The 27,140-nt window shown below is 37.0% G+C and overlaps 1 protein-coding gene across 1 annotated transcript; it reads right to left on the reverse strand.

Moving 5' to 3' along the window:
• Positions 1–2,890: 2,890 nt before the first annotated feature.
• On the reverse strand, positions 2,891–9,526 carry LOC143600908 (uncharacterized). Its single transcript, XM_077078456.1, has 6 exons — positions 9,284–9,526; positions 8,445–8,585; positions 7,379–7,662; positions 4,686–4,821; positions 3,696–4,174; positions 2,891–2,953 (listed from the first exon to the last, which is right to left on the reverse strand). The coding sequence occupies exons 1-5, from the start codon at positions 9,524–9,526 to the stop codon at positions 4,112–4,114; spliced, it is 867 nt and encodes a 288-aa protein (XP_076934571.1). The 3' UTR covers positions 2,891–2,953; positions 3,696–4,111.
• Between the last annotated feature and the right edge of the window lie 17,614 nt (positions 9,527–27,140).

Consider the following 27,140-nt stretch of genomic DNA (forward strand, 5'->3'; position numbering starts at 1 on the left):
AGCTAAAACATGGTCAAAAGCTCATTATTCAAGTAGGCCAAAATCCGATATTCAACTAAACAATACGTGTGAGAGTTTTAACAAGCAATTGGTTGGAGCAAGGGACAAGCCAGTGATCACATGCTTAGGTAGCGTTTGGTATGTAGGAATGACAGGGGGAATGAAATAATTCATTACGTGGGAATGAAGAACGTGGTGTTTGGTTACTCGATGGAATGGAATCATCCATTACACATGGAATCCCATTCCATCAAAACCATTCCTTCCACCCCTCTTCGTTTTTTTTCATTCCATTCCTCCTTTACCCTACTTTCTCAACACCACAACCACCTAACAACCACCACCACCACCTTTGCCACCACCACCACCTGACCGTCACCACCACCTCCGCCACCACCACCACCTTACCACCAACACTACCACCGGCACCACTACTGTTGCTGCCTAACCACCACCCAACCATCGCCATCACTACCAATGCTACTACCACCACAACCATCCGGCAAACCACCACCGCCGCCATTTTCGTCGGAGCTACCACCACCGCCGTCGTCATTTCAGTTTTTTTTTTTTTTTTTTTTTTTTTTTTTTTTTTGTAAAAAAAATATATTTTGGGATAGGAATATATTCATTATTTCTATTTTATTCATACAATTTTTTTTGGATACCAAACAACATAAGGTAATTATTCATTTCATTCTTATAGGTTAACCAAACAAGACAATGGAATGGTAATGATGCATTTCATTCCCTTGTTCATTCCATTCCTTCTCTCATTCCATTCCTTCTTCATTCTATTACTTACAACCAAACATACCTATACCTGAGAGTGCATGACAAGAAGGATTGTTAATGCGAGATAGATGGTGTCAAAGGCTACATGCCCTTTAACACCAAATGCTACAAATATATTTGAAGACATGCATCACAATTGACTATTCTTATGATGGATGCTTATAATTATCAGGTAAAATACGATTACATGCCATTCCTTATTCTTTTATTTTGAAGTCTAAAGTTTTTTTTATATTGATAGGTGAATAGTATAAGGTCTTAATGTGTGGTAAACATGAAATACAAAACATACACGGAAACGGGATTTAACAAGGATGCCGTTTAAACATCCTATTTATATATTTAATTTTACTATTTAATGGAACATCTAAATATTATTATACACTATGAGAATTAAACCCTTGATCACCAAATTCAAACCCAAACCACCTTACCACCCCACGAAAATAATTTTTATTATTTTATGCATTAAATACATGTATATATAATATATACATATTCTAATAAAGTAAAATAACTGAGACACATGTCACTTGGAGATTTATTCATAACCACAATTTTCTGCTCAAATTAATTTATATTTTTAGTAAAACCATATCTATGTCAGTGTAATCAAAACATATCAGTTCATCTTTTAATTAAATAACTAATTACCTAAATTATAGAAATTACAAATATGCATATATTTATGTAAATATAATTAAATTATTTATATCTTTAATGAAATCAAATATAGGTCTAAAATGATAGGAAATAAATTTTGAATGAATAAAAATTTTATTCTCACATATTTATTCAACTAGGGGTGCTTCATGTTTGCCTTTTGGGTTTATGGTTTCTCGGGTCGGGTTCTTCAGGTTTCAAAGTTGTAAATTTAGAATCGAAACCCAACCCAAATCTGTTACAGTTTTTCTGGTTAGGGTAGTTTGAGTTTGTGTTGTTCAAGTTGGGTTACTTGAGTTTCGGGTGTCTAACAAAACAAAATGTAAATAAAAAAGTAAATAAAAGCTACAACGTGAAAACTAAAGCAACGCACACTTTTTTATTCCTTATGTAAATAACCAAATAATGAATAAACATAACCCGGTAAAATAAACATTATGTTTTTAAACAATAAATAGTCGATCAACCATAATAGATGAAATAAGAACAAGTCGAATTGTTAGAGTGTTCCCTGTACGTGTACTTACCTAATAATAATATTATGTTTTTAAACAAATAGTTTATTCGGGTTTTTCATGTTGACCCAAAACCTAGACATCAAACCCAAGAACCAACCCGGATTACTTAGTTTTGGGTTTGGTTGGTCTTTTCTCGGGTTCGGGTTTTTTGGGTCAAGTTAGTTTTGGTTCGGGCTCGGGTTTTCTCGGGTCGGGTTTCAAGTAAAAGTGACAACCCTAATTCAACCTCCATGGATCCATGGAGTTTTCATCTATCTCTTTCGAAACTATAGTATAAGCATATTTTATTCATGCTAATTTTATATATGATGTTTTTTATGTCATTATTAATGAAACATTTTATCATCTTTTGTTAGAATTTGCTATTTCATTAAAAAAATTATAATTAAAACTTATAAAATCACTATGTGCATATTTTTTGTGATTACGAAGTAGCTGTGTAACAATCCACCACGTATTCGTAAGAATATTCGATTAGAAAATATAATTTGTACTTATAAAACCATTTAACTTGATAAAATATAGTTTCGTTAGTTTAAATTTAATCATTTAATTTTATAACTTAATTGTATTTCTTTTAAGCGTCACGTGTGTCACACGGGCTCTAAAGCTAGTTTATTATATATAAAGTTACAATAAAAATAACTAAATGAAATTATATTGTGTTATATATTATAAATGATTATTCAAAAATGTAAAAACAAAATTAAAACATATATAAACTAATCAATAAATAATAAAAGTCAAGCTCAAACTTTAAAAAACAACTCAAAACCTGAGCAGCGTGCAAGCTCAAGTTTCAGAAACAATAGCTTAAAATGAGCCAAGCCCGAGCCCGAGCCCGAGCCCTCATAAGTCAACACGAGCCAAGCTCTCTTGGTCTCGCCTTACTTAAATCCGCAGTCATATATGTAAAGGTTCAGCTCAGCCCGTGCTTGGTTTTACACACATTATTATGACCATAGTTACATAAATCGCTGGCAGACCCGCGAATTCCGTATTGGTACGTTGTGTACCCAATCGCAATTCGCCGGCGTTCCGGTCGCCGGAGAATTCGCGGCTTCAAGTTCCGGTACGTTTCGAACCCTAAAAACCTAAATCGCGATTCAATTGATTAGGTCCGTCACTCTTATTGGTTATGAATTTGCGATTTACTGTATTGAAATCGCTATTGGATTTGGGACGGTGGTGTATTTTTGGGCGGGATTTGTAGAACGACGTTAAGACTACACAGTCTAAACCCAATCAGTCTAATAACTCTTCGATTTCCACCAATTACAGATTTATTTGGGCAGGATTTCTGTCATTATTACATAAGATGTATAAATCCCACCAATTTCATCTCTAATTTCATACTAAAAAAACAATCAGTTCTATAATCTATATTCTATACTTCCATTATACATAAATCTATAATTCTCTATTATGTGACTATAGGCATAAGAGTATATTAGACATAAGAATATTACTATAGGCATAAGAAATATATTAGACATAAATCTATAATTTTCAGTTTTGTGTTTTGGTAAGAGTGTATTACTATAGGCATAAGACATATATCGAACCAGACTACTTGGTACACCGAACCGAAGCGTACCGAAATGAACCTACCCCCCTCCGTACCGAATTCGTCTAGCCTAGCGAACAACGTACCCGAACCGCGTACCACGATTTATGTGACTATGATTATGACATTGTAAAATCAAATTATAGAAATACTTTGACTCCATTAATTACATAACTAACAATCCTTCAACATGATAAAGTAACTAAATCCACTTAACAGAAATATAACCCGAAAACAAACAGCCTGTATGACACAAGCGACGTGAAGCATCTGGTCTAGCCACCGCTCTGTCCGTGACACCAAAATTGGCTGTCAAATCTGCATGCCCAATCCAAAGACCCGATTGACGGTTTGGTGTACAAGATTGAAAACAGAAAACAAATGCGGAAATAACAAACAAAATACCTTGTGGCAACATTGTCATTTTCACAGCTGTTGAATACTGGGACAAATTTTGTCAAGGTTTCCATTAAACCTATAAGGTTTTCCATTTTGAGTTGAGATATATCATCATTCAGTTGGTGGTTATTAACCAAGCCAATTAATAAATTGCATTTTGTTTGACCCACTAGAGTGGGGTTAGAAGATCATTTAGCTCAAGGAAGTCTCCTTCAAAAGCCATTAGATTCACCTGCACAGATGAATACCAAAAGTTAATAACTCGAGATAATTATCACTCTACTCCCATTAAAAAATGAGCTTTGTAAGTGAATAAAGTTAAACGAATTCGGGTCATAAACAGGTTGACACGTCAATGACATTATGACACAGTAACATGCGTGTCTAAATGAATTGAAATTGCCTAACTTGCTACTCCGTTTAAGTAATGTGTTGAATGAGTTAACAGGCCAACATCACAAGTTTAAGATCTGGTTATCAAAACGACATAATATTCACAATTTACAAATAGTTAAATATATTTTCTAAATTTCTAACCCTAGCTGCATCTACTTACTAATAACAAAGTCAGGAATTCAATGTTGGAAGAAAAATAAAATATGAGCTAAACAATTTAAAAAAAATACCATATACATTCCAGAACTAAAATAAAACATAAAAGAATAAGATTTAAGGAAGAATTACATAACCAAAAGACAAATTTTAATGCATAAGGTATAATGATCTTAAAAGTTATAACTTACCATATCATCACTTTGAGTATCAATGTTACACACTGTTTTAAGAGTTAAAAGGCTTTGGTTTATCTTTATCGTTTGTGGTGTTGCATTTGTGGTGAGATTTGGCAAACACTCGGCAAAGAACACAAGAAGCCTCGGCCTGATCCACAAAAAGGTAAAAGTTACCAAAAAATAAAAGATATAAGATAGTAAATTTGTTGATGTATATAATAAAGAGAACTAAAGGATTAGTAAATGTAAAATGTAAGTAAGAAAGAGGAAAAAAAACAGCCAACATGACACATCCCACCCTTCATTTTCTTAGTCTTGAAGCATGCTTTGATTATTGAATTACACCAGAATTTTCTTATCTATCATCAAACATTCAAGTTCGTTTGCCCTCACTATATGAATCATTTGTAAGATAAATTACTATTCAATGACCTTTAAGATTGTTAATCTGCTCAAGGTTTTGTGTGAAAGAGAACTTCTGATTGTTAATTCAATGAAGTATGCCATGTTTCTTTACCAATCTAATCATATTATCCGCCTAACAAGTTTACTGATCAGTTGAGTAAACTCATTGTAAACAAGGTAATTCTAATATGTTAAAGCATGCAAGTACAGTGACGAATAATTTTCATATTTTGGGTTTTTACTGTTTCGTAGATCAAAACAAGATTAATCTAAACCAATGTTTGACCAAAACGCAAGAAACTAACTTTCAAAATAAAGTGCAGCATAAGAAGCCAAACACCATTTGACTAAGCACTGTTTTAGTTGCATCAAATGTGACATTGTTCTGACATAGAATATGACATTGATTTGGCTACTAAACTGTTGCATGAGTATAAAGAAAAAATAATGTTATTGCAACTTTACAGATGAAACAATTCCTCAGCATAAACACATAAAAACCACATACGATCAACAATTCATACAAACATTAACCAAATTAAGAAATTACTGAACAGATTAACACTACCAGCATAACAGTCATTAACATTGCAACTTTAACAGTATAGCAAGTGTATATAACGAATCCTGATAAATAACAGCACAGGATTTGTTAGCTTTATAAAGATCTAAAATAGCATACGTCATGATTTCAGTACTAAACTGTTTTATATGAACGAACATCAAACATTTGATTACCAATATACATATTAATTCAATTTTTAAACACATAAACACCACAGAAAATTAACAATTAGTACCAAAAGGTTAACAGAATTAAGAATTCATAAAACAGATTAACAAACTCCAACTAATATGTTTAAAATAGATAATGTCATTGTTCTGCTACTAAACTTTTGCATATTGATGAACATCAAACACTAAATCACAAATTTACAGATTAATTCAATTCTTCAACACATAAACTAATTAGCAATTCATAAAAAAATCCCCAAAATTAAAACTTCATGAAACAGATTGATACATTAGAGCTAATATTTCTAAAATAGAACATAACGCAAGCAATTTATACATTTACTTACAAATTAATTCAACTAATATGTCACTGTTCTACTATTAAATAATAAACATAAACATTTGTATATGAATGAACAAGGGATGTTCACGTGTAGAACCGGAGTTGAGTCATGATGGATTCGAGCTCAAAATTAAAACGAGGCAGCTCGATTTTGAAGTTAAACGAGCCAACAAGCCGAGCTTGGGTCGAGCTCGGCTCGGTTACAAAAATAGCTCGGCTCAGGTAGTTTCAAATCAAGTTTTACTTGAGTTTTTATCAAGCGAACTACAAGCCGCGAGCTTTGAACAGCCCAGGTACTCGAAACATTAACTACAATTTTACAAATGAATTCAATTCTTCAACAAATGAGCACCATAAACAATATTCTGCTACTAAACTGTTGTACATGAATCAAAATCAAACATTTAATCACAAATTTACAGATTAATTCAATTATTCAACACATAAGCACCACCTACAACTAACAATTCATACAATATTTCTAAATAGAGTATCAAAAAACCATAGTTGTTAAAATCGAGTGCCTTTTGCGCTTAAGCGCATTTAAAGCGCCAGGCGCATTAAATGTGACTTGCATGACTCAGATATTTAAAGCGCCATTAATATTATCCCAACTTCCCATGCATGTTAAATATCATTTAAACAACATTTTCCTATTCTCTAGGAGTACCTATAAATCCACTATTAAAGCACCTCAATCTTTTCCCAAATTTCCCATGCGTATTAAATATCATTTAAATATCATTTGACTTCAGTTACTAAATGAATAAAATATTCAGAATTGTAATTAGGTTTTAGTTTTTTAATTTTTGGAAATCTGGATATTATGATAAATGTGTTAATGGATCTAATTGTTGTTCTTGACAGTTAAAATGAATGCTTTTTGAGTTGTTGAATTACTGGATATTATGACATATGTGTTAGTGATTAGGTTTTTCTAATTATTAAGACGTACTTCATGTTTTGGATTTTGGTTGTTCTATGAACTATTTCAAGAATGAATGTATGTTTTCTTATTAAGATGTTCTATTTTAGTTAAAAAATTTGTTTTTTTAATGTGCGCTTTTTTTTTTTTAAATCGGGCGCTTTTTTTGCGCTTATCGCCTAGACGCTAGGCCCAGCCTCAACGCTTTCGAGCGCTTATCGCATTTGATAACTATGCAAAAAACGTGATCAAGACTATAAAGTAACTAACTTAAACATCAACAAACTAAAAAGTTACCATTTTTTGATCAACCAAAGCACACTCATACATAATCCACTTAGTCCTAACAGCCGCCTTAGCCGAATCCCCCAAATAAAACACAAAAGTCTTCCTAGTCCCCAAGACAACCCCCTGCACGCCCGCACCCACAATATCCTTAACCGAACCACTCCTCCGCCAAAACCCACCACCGGCCGGTCTCTTCTCACCTCGCCCTCGCTTAACCCGAGGCAACGGAGCGAAACAGTACCAGTGCTTGCGTTTGCCTTCACGGCCGAAGACGAAGCGGTAGAGATCGAGGTCTTTGATTAAGTCGGATGGTAGATGGTCGCCGTTGTTTTTGTGGGTGAGGTAGTGGGTCATGAGTTGGTGCTCTGATGGGAAGAATTGGCAGCCAGGTGGAAGAAGAGGTAAACTGGTGGTGGAGTTAGGGTTTAGGGAGGGATCCATATTATTGTGGTGGTAGAGAATCAGTAGAATATGGTGTGTGTGGAATAAGAATTTAGGAATATGTTGAATGTGAATGAAGGAAGCTTGGTTGACAAGCTACTTGTTACGGAAAACATTTTTTTATTTTTTATTTTTTATTTTTTATTTTTTATTTTTTATATATTTTGTAAGTGAAACAAAGAGTTGGTCGAGAGTAAGAGGTACGCCCTACTAGTGAAGATGTGGGTTTGATTATTGTTAGGCTTAGTTTAACGGATATACTCACAGCAGCCAATGAGTCGACCTTGGACATAGTCCCGAACAGGGTAGGTTTACACGTGAGATCTTCTGTCGTTAAAAAAAAAATAATGAGTGTATCACGGGCTATATGGGTTAGTGATAGTTTGGTTGTTTCTCTTTGGGGAGGTTTGCGGTTCGAGACTCGACGCTCGGACCTGAATAACTGGATTCTTGGGTTGGAGTTGAAGCCTTAAATAGCTGGGACGGTTCAAATGTCACAGCATTCCTTACTTTTGAGAATTTCGTCCCAAAATTAAGTAGAAGAACCCGTAACAAAAAGATGAGGATACTTTATTCGCACTTGATCTTCTTTTACCCAAGTGAATTCAGCGCCACGCTTGGATTCCCAACAAACCTTTACCACAGGTATACGGCTTCGTTTAGTTTCCTGTTCTTTGCGATCCATAATTTCCGCCGGTTTCTCGACAAAGTGCATGGTTTCATCGATGCGCACTTCGTCGAGTGGTACATGGAGGTTTCCCTCAGCAAGACATTTCTTCAAATTTGAAACATGAAACGTTGGGTGAACGTTAGAAAGCTCTTGAGGAAGTTCGAGTGTGTAAGCAACACTACCAACACGAGCAAGAATCTTGAAAGGTCCAACGAAACGAGGAGATAGTTTGCCTTTCTTGCCAAAACGAACAACACATTTCCAAGGGGATACCTTGAGAAGGACACGGTCACCAACATTAAACTCGAGAGGTCGTCATCGGTTATCGACGTAACTCTTTTGACGGCTACGAGCGGTTAGGAGATTTTGTCGGATTTGAGCGATTAATTCCGTAGTCTCTTGAACAAGTTCTAGACCGGTGATTTGGGTTTCACCAATTTCGTTTCAACAGATAGGTGATCGGCATTTACGAACATAGAGAGCTTGGAACGAAGCCATACCGATACTCGAATGAAAACTATTATTGTACGAGAACTCAATTAAGTGAAGATGAGAATCCCAGTTTCCACTGAAATCAAGGACACATGACCTGAGCATGTCTTCGAGCATTTAAATTGTGCGCTCGGATTTTCCATCGGTTTGAGGATGGTAGGCGGTACTAAGATCCAATCGAGTTCCCAATGCATTTTGAAGCGATGAACAGAAATGAGAAGTAAATGGCTATCACGATCGGAAATGATGCGCAAAGGTATATCATGACGGCAAACTATACGCTGAACATAAATCTGAGCGAGTTGAAATACCGAGAACTTTTCGTTGATCGGGATGAAATGAGCAAATTTAGTCAAACGGTCAACTATAGCCCAAATACCGTTGTGAAGGTTTCGAGTAGTCGGGAGCTTGAACACAAAATCCATAGAGATATCTTCCCATTTCCAAACAGGGATGTGTTGTTGAACGAGCAAACCAGATGGTCGTTGGTGCTTGGCCTTAACTTTGACGCAAGTAAGACATTTTTCCACATATAACGCGATATCTTTCTTCATACCGGGCCACAAAATGTGGACCGTAGATCAAAATACATCTTATCCGCACAGGGATGAATGGAATATCGAGACTTATGAGCTTCGTCTGTGATGAATGTGAGAAGATCATCACAATTAGGAACCCACAAACTATTGAGGTAATACAACAAGCCATCACGCTTAGTTTCAAGTTGATTCTCGATACCACAGGACATCTCATCGTACATATTACCCTCGGTGACAGAGACATGTTAGGCTTCAAAGATACGAAGTTGGAGATCGGTTTGAACAGTCACACTATGAAGCAAAATTGATTTCACATGGGTCTTTCGACTAAGGGCGTCGGCTACAACATTTGCTTTACCATGGTGGTAACGAATTTCATAGTCGTAGTCGCTAAGTAGTTCGGCCCATCGTCGTTGCGGCATGTTTAGATCTTTTTGGTCGAAAATATGTTGAAGGCTCTTGTGGTCGGTGAATACAACGCACTTAGTGCCATAGAGGTAATGTCTCCAAACTTTCAACGCGAATACAACGACACCGAGTTCGAGATAGTGCGTTGTATAATTATTTTCATTAACCTTAAGTTGTCGTGAAGCATAAGCGATAACTTTACCTCATTGCATAAGGACACAACCAAGGCCTTGATTGGAAGAATCGAAATGGACAACAAAATCTTCATTGCCCTCAGGGAGTGCAAGGATTGGTGCATCGCAAAGCATGCGCTTAAGAGTTTGAAAAGCTTCATCTTGCTTTGGCCCCCATTCATAAGGTTGATCCTTGTGAGTTAATGAGGTTAGGGGCAAAGCGATCTTGGAAAAATTAAGAATGAAGTGGCAATAGTAACCCGCAAGACCAAGAAATGATCGAACTTCGGTAGGAGTGGTTGGAGTTTTCCAATTCTTGACGGCTTCGATTTTGGCTGGGTTAACGTGGATACCCTTTTCGTTTGCATATGCCCTAAGAACAGAATTTCCTTCAACCAGAATTCACACTTTGAGAACCTAGCATAAAGTTGTTCCTTCCTTAAGAGGTCAAGGACGGAATGAAGATATTTCTCGTTCTCGGCTTTGGATTTGGAATAAATAAGAATGTCGTCAATGAAAACAATCACGAATTTATCTAGGTAAGGTTTGAATACGCGGTTCATGAGATCCACAAATACCGCGGGTGCATTGGTTAGCCCAAAAGGCATAACCCTAAATTTGTAATGCCCATAACGAGTCCGAAAGCGGTTTTGGGTATGTCATATTCATGCACACGTAGTTGATGATAACCCAAACGAAGATCAATCTTTGAGAAGCATGAAGCTCCTTGGAGTTGATAAAAAAGATCGTCAATGCGAGGCAAAGGATAACGATTCTTGATTGTGAGTTTGTTGAGCTCGCGATAGTCGATGCACATACGGAAGGATCCATCTTTCTTTTTGACAAAAAGAATGGGTGCGCCCTAAGGAGATGAACTAGGGCGAATGAACCCTTTGTCCAAAAGTTCTTGGAGCTGGTTAGACAATTCTTGCATCTCGGAGGGTGCAAGAGGATAATGAGCCCTTGCAATCGGGGTTGCACCAGGCACGAGATCGATTCGAAATTCTACATCATGAATAGGAGGAAGACCAGAAAAATCACCAGGGAACACCTCAGGATACTCGCGAACAACAGGAATGTTCTCAATTTTCCGTTCCTTCTTTTCCACCACATGGGCTACGAATGCTACATACTTCTTGCATAAGTACGTTTAGGCTTGAAAACAAGAGATAAAATTTAGGCTCTAGGGAGAAGGCTTTTCACCAGACACACGGAGGATTTGACCATCGACAAGCGGGATACGAATGAAATTCCCGAAGGAAATAATTACAGTGCGTTGAATAGATAACCAGTCCATGCCTACTATAATGTCGAAATATCCCAATTGCATAGGAATGAGGTCGATTGAGAACTTGTGGCCGCTTATATTTAATTTGCAATTTCGAATAACCGAGTCAATAGTTGCATATTTACCATTAGCCACCTCAACAAAATACGAGTGCTTAAGCTTAGATAGGGGTTTAGCAAGTAAAGGCTCAAATTCAAAAGACACAAAGCTCATATTGGCACCAGTATCAAATAAAAAGGTTGCAAAGTGGTCATTTACGAGAAAATACCATTCACCACATCGCCGTTTTGTTGAGCTTGATTGGCGTTAATCATAAAAGCATGCCCACGATTTTCTTGAGGATCTTGAGCAGCTTGAACGATCTGACCACCTTGTGGTGCATGAGCTAAAATGGCGGGATGCGGCTGAACTTGAGCTTGGTTAGCCAACAATGGTGGAATCTGTGGTTGGTAAGCTTGTTGGGTTTGGTACGTTTGAACTTGGTACAGCGGATCTGGAGCAAGCTGAAGTGCGTTCACATGTGCGAGTCGTGGACACGAGTTGAAAAAATGGTTAGGCTCACCAAAATTATAGCAAGCTTGCACCTGATTTATGGGTTGAACATAGGGCACAAGACGGGGGTTGGGTTGAGCGAACCTTGGAGGAGCAATTGGTGCAATTGTGACCTCCTGACAAGTGGCATAAGGTGTCCAAAACGGTTGCAACGACTGCATTGACGGCACGCCATACTAGCTGAATGAAGTCGTTGACAACTGTTACACAATGGGTGAGGTCCGTTGTAGGGTTTCCTGAGTGGTGGGGTAAAGTTGGGTTGGGTTGGGTTGCAGTTTATTGGGTTAGCGCGTTATTATTGCGCTTTCTATGGCTTGAGGAATGAGAAGGCTTGGATGGCTCAGGTTCGATACTTTGGGTTCGGTAGAAGGTTTATCAGCAGGTTTCTTCGATGTCAAAGTCCCGGCTTTAACATGATTATCAGTTAAAGTTGCAGCAAGGTTAATCACGTCACCTAGTTCCATGGGAGCACTACTTAAGATACTATCTTGAATTTGTCTCGGTAGTCCCCTAATGTACTTATCGATGGCACGCGAAGTTGGGGTAACAAGGTGAGGTACCAGCACACGGAGTTCATTGAAACGAGAAGTTTAAGCTGCGTGCTGGTTGATGTATATAAAAATATACATCTTTTCAGCATCAAATAATCTTTAAAAACTGCAACTTCTATCGTATAATATAGTTAAAATAACTACTTATCATGTTAAAATGTATTTTCAGGTGAATCCAAGCCTCAAACGGAGAAACGAATGAAAAGCCAAAGAAAAACCAAAGAAAACACAAGAAACAGCAAAACATGGGGTTTTGCTTCAGATAACATGGGGCTGTGCTTCTGAGAACATGGGGTTGTGCTTCAGGAAACACGGGGCTGTGCTTCAGGAAACACGGGGCCGTGCTTCAGGGAACACGGGGCTGTGTTCACCTTTCAGAAAAGACAAAAATCTACAAGAAAAGACAAAATAGTGGACAGCTGGACACGGGGCCGTGGTCAACTTTCAGAAACGACAAAAGAATTAGCACATGTCACTAAAAAGCATGGGGTCGTGTCTCAGGAAGCACGAGGCCATGGTGAGTCATCATGTACGACCTGACAACATTTAATGCGACTAGACACGTGGCCGTGCCTCATGGAGCACGGGCCGTGCGTCTCACTCCAGACTGCCTATAAATAGAGGCTCATATTGCACTCATTTGCTGTGCCTTGAAGAGAGTTCTATACTGTTTTTACTTATAAAAACACCCACTAACATTCATATTGAAGATCTTGGGGAGAGTTTGAAGGCTTGGAGATCATCATCATCATCATCCATCATCATCATCATCATTAAGGTAGATTCATCCACATTTGGTTAGATTATTCTAGTTTGATCTTGTGCTTGTTATCTTAATCTCTTTTGATGTCATTAACCATGCTCATTATGAGCTAAAGTCCATTCACCATCTAAATTTTATGTAGAAGCTTTGTTTTACTTGATGATTATATTGAACATATGGTTTAGTTTAGTAAAGTACATAGTTATTTTGTAATTATCCTTTGATGAAAAATGTTTTATCACTTTAACTCAATAAATCAAAGTTGATGATTAACAATCATTCATGATTTACTCATGTTTTTGGAGACTAGACATGGTAAAAAGAATACTTTGATAACTTATTTAAGATAAAACATGGATCCTTATATTGTACTTAGAAATGATGATATATAAGCTATGATCTATTTCTCTAGTTTTGATAATTATGAAATAACATCGTTAACACGATTGCTTAGGTTATCATGCTAGTTAAAGAAATCATATGTTAATGGAATGTGTAATTATAACCTACTTAAATCAACCAAGGGGAGGTTGTGTGACTAAACTATAACCACCCAAAGTTGTTAGAATTGGTATTTGATCGATCGAAGTCAATCATAATCTTTCTACTTTACTAAACTACTTGCCAACTCAAATTGACATTCTCGTGGTAGCATGACATTAGGAAATGGTTGACTTTAAAATGAGCATGCTACTTTCTTTTATGTCATAGAATATGCTCACTTGTCGTAATCACCAAGGACAAATGGAGTGGATTCTCGGATTTAGATGGTAACCTTCATATATTTGAATTACTCATTTAGAATTTCTCGTCTTGGTCACCTATATATTATATATACTTCTATCTTATAAAAAGTTTTTTAAAAATCAACCCCAAAATGATTAAAACTCTCTGATTAAATTAAAACAAAGATTCATTATTAGAAACATTTTTGTTCACGGACCGATACTTGGTTCTTACCAATATTATTCTACATATACGATAGGTACACTTGCCTATTTTTTGTGTGTTTAGTCTTAGTAGAAATCACTTTTATAAATTTAAAACACGATCCTGTGCAAAAGCTAAAACCCCAATCTGTTAATTTTATACTAGCACGCGCATCACACATCCAGTTTTTGACGCTGTTGCCGGGGACACGGTACGTTTCTAAGAACGACCCAAGTTTTAATTTAATCATTGTTTATAATTATACAAATTTTTTAACTTTTAACTTTTAATTTATTTTTCCCAACTACTATATTATATATTTTTAAGGCTAGCCTAACCTTTACCTTTTCTTAATTAACTTATATTTTAGTTTACTTTTAAAATAGTTTAACCTAACTTTCAGTTTAACTTCAACTAAGCTTTAGTTTAATTTAAACAGTTTGTATTTGATTTAATTCCATGTGTGTCCTCTACATTCGAGCCTGAGCTTGTTTCTCCAATTTCTGAATCGGAACGACTCTTTCGTCGACGAGCACGTAAAAGAGACATCCGAAACAATCAAAAACAAGTCAGTAGACGCCACAACATCAGGAGAAAATCAAACCAAGGAAATGATGGCGGCCCAAAACAACGAACCAAACATGAGCCAATATGCCAAGGACACTCTCGAATTCTATGGCAATGGAGTGTTTCCACCCAAAATAACTGAAAATTTCAAAATCAAATCAAGCACCATTCATATGGTGAAAAATTCAGTTCAATTTCATGGTCTCCTCGACGAAGACCCTCTGTCTCATATATCTCGATTCTTACGAATATGCGGAACCTTTAAATTCAAAACTGTTCAGACGGTCAGATCAAACTAAACTCTTTCCTTTCTCTCTAAGGGGTCAAGCCCTAGAATGGATAGAATCTCTTTCCTCTGGTTCCATCACTACTTAGGACCAGATGGTTGAACAGTTTCTCCTCAAATACTTTCCGTTTGATAAAACTGCCAAATACCGAGCCAACATTACCGGATTTCGGACCGATGATGATGAATCATTACACGCAGCATGGGAGAGATACAAAGGTTTTTTGAGAAGATGCCCACATCATGGACTAAACTTATGGTTACAAGTACAAACTTTCTTTGACACACAATCCAGTCAAAACAAGTAGGCCATCGACCAAATTGCCGGTGGAGAGCTGGGATCCAAATCACCTAACGAAGCATTTTAAATCATGGAGAATGAAGCACAGAAGAGTTTCGCTTATAACCCACCAAGATCTACACCAACACATAAAGGATTGCACCACGTCAATGCCAACACTCTTGTCACCGCACAACTTGAAGCCCTTTCTAAGAAATTCGAACAACTTTAAGCCAAACTATTAAAAACAAAGATCACTTGTGACACCTGTGGGGGAACTCATAAGACGAGTGACTGCAAACAAGTCCTTATGGCCATAGAAGAAGTTGACTTCATCTCCCATCAAAACAACGCTTTCAGCAACAATTACAATCCAGGTTGAAGGAACCACCCGAATTTCAGTTGGAAGGACGAAGGTAACACTCAAACATTACCCGTATTCGAAAAGAGGCTTATGAATCAATCCTTCCAACCTAAACCTCAATTCCAAGAACAAAGTTCTAGTAGCCATCAAAATTCCAGCTACTCAAAGATTGAAGAAATGTTGATCCAAATTATGACCAAGACAAATGAAGCAGAAATGAAGGCCGACTTAAGAGTCGTTGATATCAGCGGAGTATTGTTAAAACATGAAAGCTGACCTAAAAAGTCAACAAACATTATTGCAGAATCTAGAAACTCAGATCGGACAGATTGCCCGAAAATTTTCTAAAAGACCACCCAACGTTCTTCCAAGCAACCCAATAACAAACCCAAATGCAGCAACCAACGCAGTTACATTAAGAATTGGCACAACCACTACTGCCTCACCAACTTCAAAACTAGTTATGGAGAAGGAATCCCATGATAAAACGCAGGAAAGACTGATTCCAACAGGCACCGTACGACCTAAGGAACCAGTCCAAACTTATGTTCCACCTATTCCATACCCTGGATGGTTGAAACATGAGAGATTGGAAGCTCAGTACGGGAAGTTTTTATAACTCTTCAAACAACTCCACATCAATATCCCTTTCTTCTAAGCCATTGCTCAAATGTCAAACTATGCAAAGTTTCTCAAAGAAGTGCTGACCAACAAAAGGAAGCTGGAGGAGCTCTCGCATGTCACATTGAGTAAAGAATGTTCAGCTGTCCTCCAAAGCAAGTTGCCGCCAAAAATGACCGATTCAAGGAGCTTTACTATCCCTTGTCTCATAGGAAATTTGTTTGTTAGCAATGCCCTGGCTGACCTAGGAGCTAGTAATAATTTAATGCCTTATGTGGTTTTTGCCAAACTAGGGATAAGAGAACCAAAGCCCACCCGCATGAGCGTTCAGTTTGCTGACCGTTCCGTTAAATATCCTCGGGGCATTGTTGAAAACATGCTTGTCAAGATTGACAAATTTGTTTTCCCAGTAGATTTTGTAATTCTAGACACAGAGGAAGACAAAAGCGTACCTCTGATTTTAGGAAGACCCTTTTTAGCCACCGCAAGGGATATATTGATGTTTGCACTGGCAAACTCACTCTCAAGGTCAATGATGAGGCAATCACTTTTGACATAGGAAAATCTATGCAATATCCACAACATCACGATGACACATTATACTGTGTTGACATCATCGATTCTATCATGAGTTGCTATGTGCTAGATTCCTCCATCACTAACCCACTCGAAACACAAGTCTTAACCGAAACCATCACCATACCCATTTTAGAAAACAGAAATCTCAATGCTAACAACAATTAAGAAACATCAGAAGTAGTATGTGAGATCACCGAATGTAATGAAAAATCGAAACCATCAATCGAAGAACCACCAGCCTTAGAGTTAAAAGAACTCCCGAACCATCTAGAATATGCCTTTCTAGAAAAAGACTCTCAACTCTCAGTAATTATTTCATCTCACATTTCTAAAGAAGAGAAAGACGAACTTCTTAAAGTTCTCAAAAACCATAATAGAAGGCTATCGCATGGAAGATCATGGATATCAAGGGCATTAGTCCTTCCTTTTTTACTCACAAAATCCTCATGAAGGAAGAATACAAGGCATGATGGTCTTTTCACTCTTTCTTAACAGTCAGTGAATGGTTTGATGGCAGGTTCTGTCTGCCTCACCTTCTAGACTTCAAAGTGTCAGATGTCAAAAATCAACCATTAGGGTTGCAACTAGCAAAACCGTGCTAACCATAGGGGTGCAAGCTGCAATTAACTCGATCTTATCATCTTCATTATGTTAAGGCAATTATGATTAGTGTATTTATATCCTCTTGGAATTGCAGTTTTTTTTGTTGCATTAGAAACTAATGTTGGATTTGTTCAATTATTTTCAATAACACTTGGTTTATAATGGTGACACTTGTTGTACGTTGTTGTTGTTGAATTTCTTGCATTTGTTGTTGCATTTCTTACAAATGATTTTGTTGTGGCGGTGGGTATAACCTCGATATTTCGGGGGTGATATTTCTCACAACATGTCTAACATTGAGATTGTAGCCACACGTACGACCTAAAGCATGTTCGAGTACCCCAATCTCGTCAACTATTGACGAATTAGTCTAATCTGTCAAAGTTTTTGCTATTTCGTCTTGCATTTACCCTACATTAAACGGTATATTTTGAATTTTGTACTAAAAATCGATAGTAAAAATGCTTTAAAACGAATAGAACCAACCAGTTCAATTGTTACTAATAGGCAATAGCATTTCAGTTATTTCAATAAATGCAACTATACTAAGAATAATATCCAACATTTTGTCTATAAAAGTGGTTTCAGACTTTTAGGTCATTTTAGCCCCATTTAAACAAAAAGTTGGAGTATTAAATAGGTGTGGGTGTTTACGGTTTGGTTTATAATGAAATCCCTAATTCGCTACTTGAAACCTTAGATATGTTGATAACCATGATCTCAGGTTTTTGGACAACCGACGTGAATCATCAAATTGAGCTTTTAGAGCATCTTTTTATATACTCTTGCTTAATTAAAGTAGTCACCGACGAAGCCTACTTCAGTTTTGGAGACTTATTCAAAAGTCTCTATTAGATGCAGGACTTCATACGACAAGTCATTAGAAATGCATTTTAGGAAACCTATTCAAAAGGTTTATTTATACCATCCCATAAGTTATATTCATAGCTTGCTATAACAAGTGGGAGGTTTGTAGAACTCGAATGAGATTTGAATTCATAATGCAAGACCATAGTTTACACAAGTAATTAACAAGGTGTTGTCATATCTCAACTATGAGATGTTGACATAATCAACGAAACATGTTTGTTGATATCTTATTCTCAATAACAAACTTAGGTTTATATATTTGGCTTAAGATAAGAACAAACAGGTGAAAATAACCAGAAAAATAGATGATTAGAACTAATAAAATAAAAATGTTGGAAGTAAGAAGTAGATAAAGTGGTTTAAAAAGAAACTAGTTTTTATTTTTAAAAGTTAATTGATACATGGAAATTTAAAAATCTAAGTATTTAACTTTAAAATTTAAAATTTTGTATCTCTAAAATCAATATATTAACTTCTTTAAATTTCTTAAACGGGTAATAGGTCTGTAGAGCCCATTTGAATGATTAAGTCTTTTGTATTATTTAGTTAAATTTTCGATTGCATGTTATATACTCTCATTTTCTATTTTGTATGTTTTGGCCTAAGGTCTTGTAAATAACGCCCATTGGGCCTCGATGAATGGAAGAATGCATGGCATGCTTCGCACTATAAATAGTGTAAGCATGTCCATGCAACACCAATCTTTTTGAAAAACTATCATACCATCTCCTTTCGCACTATAAATAGTGTAAGCATGTCCATGGAACACCAATCTTTTTTGATACCATCTCCTTTTCTCTCTACCTTATCCTCTCTAACTTACCAAGCATAGCAAATAATACAAACACAACAAGATCTGAGATCTTGGTTAGTTGTAAGTGATTTCGCTAGCTTACAACCCGAATTGATCCAAGAACTAGTTGTAAGATCTGTTCTAAGGACCTACAAGGTCAGCCCATTTTTAACGGTTCCGGTTGACCCATTTTTTAAACGTGTCGGATTCGGGCTGACTTGTTTACGAAAACGGGTCGTGTCAGCTGACCCAAAACCTATATCTTTGCGTTTCGGGTTCAGGTCGGGTTTCAAATCGACACCCCTAGATGTGAGTGAAGGAGAGAGAAAATGTTTTGATTTTAATAGTATATTTGAAAAGTTTCTGTAGCAATTTATAAATATTTTAAATATTTATTGAAAGTGGTTGTGAGTAGATAATAAATAATAAAATATAAAAAAATATTATTTATTTGAACATGCAGTGATTTTTAATGTAATTTTGAATTTGAAAATAAAGAAAGGGATGTGAATGCTCTTAAAGAGCTAACGTGTGTGTGAAAATTATTATATATATAATTTGTTAAATGTAACGTTTACTTGTCGAAGCATCTTAATCAATATGAAATGCCACAAAATGCAACATCATTACCAAAAGTAAATTGTGAATAGTCAGATGCAATTTAAACACAAACTTATTGAATCCAAATTAAACACAAGATTAACTTATTGTTATACTTACGTATCACTTAGTTACTCTTTGCTCTTATGAACTCGGCTAAATAACTTATTATTATACTTAGGTACCACTCAGTTAGAAAGTGTTTGTATTTCTCCAAAAAGCTCTCCTGGCCTATTTTGTTTGCGCCACGCAGACCACACGCAGACGTTTAGGTCTAAAGTGAGTTTGTTTTTCGAAAAATATTTCATTAAAGAAGGGTTTGCGCGCAATCTTCTTGAGACAGACATGAACCATGTACTTCAAACCTCTTCTAACCTCTCCTTATTATTCAAACCTTAACCTGAAATATATTATTCATCTCGTATTTCCTTCAAACTCTAGCTCTTCCACCTCTCTTTCCTTCAAACCCATGCTCCAACATCCCTCTCTTAGTCTCCAATCTTACAAACTCTAATTCATGAAGCAACTTTCTAATGTATCAAAATCGAATCAGGTGCGTCTTTCACTATCGATAGGTTCATGTATAATTGATATATTTTTTCGGAATTTCTACTTTATTTTCGTATGTGTTTTCAGACCGATTTAAGTATTAGTTTATTTAAAATGAATTATAAATTGATCTAGAATGTTTAGTTATTTTTGATGGATTGGTGCTATTTAAATATTTGTACGTGCGTGGCTTGGTATATGTAAATATGTAATTAATTGGTAGCAGTTATGTTTAGATCAACAAGATTTGAGTTCAATTTGTTCAGAATGATATTTTGAATCATAATCAGAGCTCAACTGAGTGCATTATTTCTGCAATTTCATAATCTTTTGATGAATCTAAATCCTTCTACACATCAAATCGATTGATTAAATCATCAATTTTTGATCAGTTTGAAGATTTTTCTAAGCTTCGACGTCGTTCTTTTTTATTTTTGTTTTTGACTTTTAAGATTTCATACTTTAAAATTTTATTAGAGTTTAGATATTGGATGAGATAGAGCGAAAAGTTTAGAATTTGGATCAGATTCGTTTTGTAATCGACGAATTTGATCTTGAACTAGTTTCGGTTATTTATGAAACTGCCACCGCGTGTATTGTAACTGACGCTCTGAAAGGTCGCGTACGTAATGCACGATTAGCCATTATTGTACAATAACCCACCCCTATATTTATATATCATCACAACCTTTGATTAATATTCTTTCCACATAACCTAATTCAAGTTTTCTACCCAACCAGTACAAAAAATTCCCATCGTCGACTTCGACGTTTCCGTATTCATTATTCAATAACCCAATTTCGTTCTAAGGTTCAAATCCATTTGTTTCTCTAACAATTGGTATCAAGAGCTTAGACGATCTACGATCTTTGGGAATAACAAGAACGGTGTGGGGTGAATAACCACATCCAACCGATGGGAAACAATGTAGCCGTAAGGAGTACGTCTCACGTTTTTCTGATCAATCAACAAAGAAGAAGGTGACTATGGGAGACGCGGTACCGGGTGCGAACCAAGTTGTGCAAGCAAGGGAACCAAGATCAACTTCGTTGTAGTGTCCACAGTTAACTAAAACAAACTACAACACGTGGGTTGTGATTATGGAATCGATCCTTGATGCTCAAGGATTATGGGAGGTGGTGTATGGAGAAGCCCTAAACGAGAGAAAAAAGAAGGTGGCTAGGGCAATTATTTTTCAAGCCTTACCGAAAACATGTTGATGCAAGTTGCAAGAACCTGTGATGCTCATGAGATTTGGGAATCATTACGGGTTAGATTTCTCGGTGCTGATCCAGTGCAACAAGCTCGCTTACGATCGTTAAAGCGAGATAATAAAATGAAGATGGGAGAAAAAGAATCCGCTGAAGACTTTTCTGGGAAGTAACAGAATACACCTCGCAATTTGATAGTTTGGGTAGTCTGATGAAAGAACATGAACTCGTAAAAAAACTGCTCGATAGCGTTCCGGACCATTTTATTGCTATTGTAGCAACTATCGAACAGTGGGCCGACCTTAACACTATATTACTATGGTTTTTGAAGATTGTATAGTAAGGTTAAAGGCTTTTGAAGAGAGAATCAAAGGCAATGAGGTATCGGCCGAGATGGGAAAATTATTGTATGCCAAAAACGATAATCAAGGAAGAAAGGACACTGACCAGGACCGGACAAATTATGCTCGGGGTCGTGGCTCCTCGGGTTATGACCAACGGGGCCGTGGTCGAGGTTCAAGTAAAGGACGGGGTCGGTTTAATCAAAACTATGATAACCGAAGAGATGGTAACCAACCGAACACGAACAACCAAGGCAAAGATGGCAATTAAGGTAATAATCATAATAATCAAAATCAGGGTAGAGATAAAAGCGGCGTTTGGTGTTATAATTGCAATAAATGACTCTATAGAAGTCCTCTCCTGCTTGAAAGGGGCCACTTTGCGTGGGAATATCCAAGACCACCAACTCAAGAAGCGAATTTGAACCAAGTCGAGGCTAAGCCGCCAACTCTTATGATGACCGCAGTTGATGTTGATAAAGATCATGTTATGTTAAACGAAGAGAAGGTTCATCCAATCCGTTACGCAAACGACTCGGTAAGAGATTTAATTTGGTATTTAGATAATGGGGCGTCTAATCACATGACCGGATGTGAAGCCCACTCTTCCCAAATTGATTATCGAGTGAGCGTTTTGGTGAAATTTGGATACGGGTCCAAAGTAATTACTAAATGGAGGGGTTCCATTATTGCAAGAATGGTGAGTAGCGGGTTATGAATGATTTTTGTTACATACCCGACTTATGTAGCAACATATTGAGCATCGGTCAGATTATCGAAGAAGGGTGTAAGGTTTGGATAGCAAACGACCACTTGTGGCTATACGAGGAAGGAGATCGCTTGCTAATGTGAGTCCCGAGAAGTCCAAACCGTCTTTATAAGATCGAGCTCAGAATTGGAACCCCGATATGTGTTTTAGCTTCCGTTAAAGACCAAGGATGGCTATGGCACGCTAGACTTGGTAATGTTAACTTTGAAACATTAACGAATATGAAGTCTAAAAATATGGTACGTGGTGATATTCAAACTTTGCATGATGAGCATGTTTGTAATGTATGTATGCTAGGAAAACGTAGTAGAAACCCGTTTCATAAAACCACCATGTTTCATGCCACGAGACCATCAGAGTTGGTTCACACCATTTTATGTGGACCAATCTCACCTCCTACCTTAGGAGGAAACCGATATTTTATGCTTCTTGTAGATGATCATACGAGGTACATGTGGGTTTATACCATTAAAATAAGAATGATGCTTTGGGTATTTTCAAAAAGTTTAAACAGAAAGTGGAGTTAGAGCATTCGTTAAAGGTTAAAGCTCTAAGAAGTAATCGAGGTTGCGAGTTTCTCAACAAACTTTTCACCGAATATTGTGATCAAGAAGGAATAAAAAGAATGTTTACGGCTCCTTACTCTCCTCAACAAAATAGTGTAGTTGAAAGGCGAAACCGAACGGTCCTAAATGCAACAAGAAGTATGATGAAAGCTATGGACCTTCCACAAAATTTATGGGGAGAAACGGTGAGACTCTCGGTTTACGTGTTGAATTAGGTACCAACTAAAGCATTGAAGACGGTAACCCCCAATAAAGCCTTGATGGGCCGAAAGCCCAACATAACACATTTACGAGTGTTTGGGTGCTTAACGTACATGAAGATACCCACCATCAACCTACAAAAATTAGATGATCGGAGTATGGAGGTTGTACATCTCGGAACCGAACCGGGATCAAAAGCTTATAGATTGTACGTCCAGGCTCAAAAATCTATTTATGTAAGCCAAGATGTCTGTTTCGAAGAAAGTCAAAAGTTTGACTGGTCTCGACATACTGACTCGTTTCAAGTCGGACCCGAACCCGAATGGGTTGAATTTATAATCAAGCCGGTCTAAGAAGAAGTTCAACAAGAAATTTCAGTTGAAAACGAAGACCCAACAGATCTTAACGTGCCTGAATTTGAAGACCAACCGGAAGAAAATCCCAAACCTGAGCTGCGAAGAACTAGTCGTCAATCGGTCCCTCATAAAAGGTTTGAATATTATGTAATTTTAAGTGAAGGAGAATGTCTTCTCTTAGATGAAGAGTCAGCTACGTTTGAAAACTGCAGATATTTTAGCTATAAAAACATTAACAACACCTACTCTTTAAAGTACTTAGATATGATATTTTAAACCATGTTTTATTACGAGCTTTACGCATTCACTTGGCTGTGCAACTCAACGAGACACCCACAAAACACTAGGACGATTACCCTTTTAGGCTTTTAGCGTTTAAACATAATAATAATAATAATAATAATAATAATAATAATAATAATAATAATAATAATAAAGAACATTGTAATACACACTTTTTTTATTAATAGTATGTATTCCATTACCGTTGTCAACATGTCTATTTTATGTATGAAACCAGAACGTTATTGATTTATATAAAACCTGTTGGATACTTTTGAGGTGACAAATGAAGTTTGACTGTGTTTAGGTACCTGTTTAGGTACCTGAAAATAGTTTATCACTAGATACTTCACAGTTATTTATGTTTAACGCAATTTTATAAGATTAATTATGTGTTTTGGTCTTTTTAAAATCAAAAAAAGTTTTCACTTTTTTTAAAATGTAACATCGTTGCCCAAAAAATAAATAAAAAAGAAGATGAACCATAAATAAGTCTACGTACATACCTTACATTTAATACACGAACATACATGGTATTAGGGCTGTTCAAAAAGCTCACGTCTTGAAGCTCGCTCGAAAAAAGCTCGAAGAAAGATCGCTCGAAACCGGCTTGATTGTAGACGAGCCGAGCCTAGCTCGACTTGATTTCTAAACGAGCCGAGCCTGAGCTAGCCCCGGCTCGACTCGAGTTCGCTTGATTGGCTTGAACTATTTTATTTTAATTTATTATATATATATACATACATGCATATAATTATCAAGCCCAATTATTTTAACACATTGGCTTTCCTATAATCCAGTCCAATTTTCTTTCACTCTATAGTCCATATTCATAATTCCATATATTGAGTAACTGAGAGATGAGACTTCATAGTTCACACACTCAATAATCAGTATACGTTCCATTTTCCATCCTAACCCTAGACGCTCATATTCACCTATGCCGCCGCTCATATTCACCTCCGCCATCGGCCACCGCTCATCCTCTGCCATCGGCCGCCAATTATTTACTTAATTTTGTTTAGACGTATTTATTTAGTTTGTATTTGGTTGGTGTTGATCTCAACGCCATATTTATTTAGTTTAACTTGATGGTTGCATATAATTGTTATTATTACACGTAAACTAGAGCCAAATCGAGCCGAACCGAGCCAGCTCGATTTAAAACCGAGCCGAGCTTGAGCTCATATTCTTAGCTCGATCAAGAGTTCAAGCTCGAGCCGAGCCAGCTCGATTGAATATCGAGCCGAGCTTGAGCTTTCCTTGGCTTGGGCTCAGCTCGGCTCCTGAACAGGCCTACGCGGTATCCATACTAGATGTTAGGGCATGAATTTTATGCTGAGGGTCCTTAGTCCTTAACTATCTTATAGATAGATTATCCTTGAGATGTGTATCAGGTTATAAAGGATCAACGATCCTCAGTATTATTTGTTTACTAATAATTGCGTTTAGTATGGTGATGTGTTAGACATGTATAACAATTATAAGACGTGCTGACATCAATTATCTTCATGGAGTATTCTCTAGCTGGAATATGGATCCAGGATCCTTATTGAACATAGCTAGTAATGGATGATTTCATGTGAAGGCTGATGTTCAAATATCAACAACGGCTCTTAGACTTATTCTTCCGCTTATCTCGATACTGGACTTCTATGGCACGTGGTCAAAGTCATGGGAGTGGCTAGTGGAGAACTTGCGGATTATTAGGAATTATTGTTAATTGTATTTTCAATATATTATTGAGTTATGATCGATTAGAAAGACACATGTACTCTCACACATACTAGATCTGAACCAAATATTCTCTCTATTCACTAGCTTACTTTGTAACATCGATCATAAACTCCACAACATTTGTAATCACCTTTTACCATTAATAAACTTGACGGTGATAGTTTTCACCGTCCGGGGGTTTTTTTGTGCCGAAGATTACTATAATCACGTACCATCCGACCAAAGATTACATTGTTAATCCTTGACCGAAGCAATTCGACCAAAGATTACCTTGCTAGTTTTTTACCGAAGTAAGATTATCGTAATTAAGGGTTTTTTCCCTCGTGATCAAACCATTGTGTTCGTCAAGATTTCGATTATACATTCACTATTATCGTGTTAGCACTATACCTCACTTGACAGATTTGGATACATTATCCTTAGCTGATTTTTATCCAGAACAATTTGGCGCCCACTATCCATATTACTCCTATCAATTTTTGATTTTTTCATACCCATATTACTTTAAATGGCCTCTCAATCAACCTCTGCTTCATCAACTATGCCACCTTCGGTTTCTCTCTCATTAAGGACTTTGCCACCGATGCCTCCGCCAATCACGGGAGCACAACGGACTGCTGCTGCTGGAAGAAAGACGCAACTACCAGTCTTCTAGAGCTCTAAAACCGCTGTTGCTGCGCCGGTGGTTAATACTAATAATGATGTTTCATCTATGTTTTCGCAGGTTAAAGCATATATGGAGCAGCAGAACAAGACCAACCAAAGGATCCTTCGTGAGATAGAAGACTATAGAAGACTAAGAGGCCAGCGGAGCATCACACTCCTCTTATACCCAGGATGCTGGATTTCACCAGTCCAGGATCCATGGCTCAGTTCTCGCAAGGATCATCCATCCTTCAACAGGGGTCCATGGGTCAACAGGCTCAAGGATCCTCACTATTTCAGCCAGGATCATCCATCCTTCAACAGGGGTCCATGGGTCATCAGGCTCAAGGATCCTCATTATTCCAGCAGCGACCGTCCATCATTCCACCAGGATCCTTTGGGATATATATTCAAGAATCCTATAATTCCCAACCTCAAGGATCCTTCTTTCAGAATCAAGGATCCTCAGGAATCCAACATCAACGATCCTCCGAAGTCCATAAAGGAGATTTCATTCCCATGCAGACTATCGCGTCGGGTGGTCCTACTCCTATTGCCGACTCTTCTTATCCCAGATACTCATCCGAGATGCCAAATTTCGCCCATCAAAGAGGTAATTTGTATGATTCTTGATCCTTAGACGCTAACCATGGTTCCACGCAGGATGCAGGTATTAACCAAGCAATGGCCAAGGAGCTACAGAAGCTCAAGGATATGATATCCAGTGTTCCCAGTCATACGAC

Source organism: Bidens hawaiensis, unplaced genomic scaffold (genome assembly GCF_021521415.1).
Source record: "Bidens hawaiensis isolate Kalapana, Puna unplaced genomic scaffold, B.hawaiensis_p1.1 tig00055049_1, whole genome shotgun sequence".
NCBI lineage: Eukaryota > Viridiplantae > Streptophyta > Magnoliopsida > Asterales > Asteraceae > Bidens > Bidens hawaiensis.

Bases quoted from the DNA above. Each gene is read 5' to 3' on its own strand.
- LOC143600908 (XM_077078456.1), bottom strand. From the start codon at position 9,526: ATGAAGAAAGATATCGCGTTATATGTGGAAAAATGTCTTACTTGCGTC. The intron at 7,663-8,444 runs GTTTGTTGGGAA...ACTTAATCAAAG, and splicing joins GCCGTATACCTGTGGTAAAG to ACCTCGATCTCTACCGCTTC. The intron at 4,175-4,685 runs GTAAGTTATAAC...TCATCTGTGCAG, and splicing joins ATACTCAAAGTGATGATATG to GTGAATCTAATGGCTTTTGA.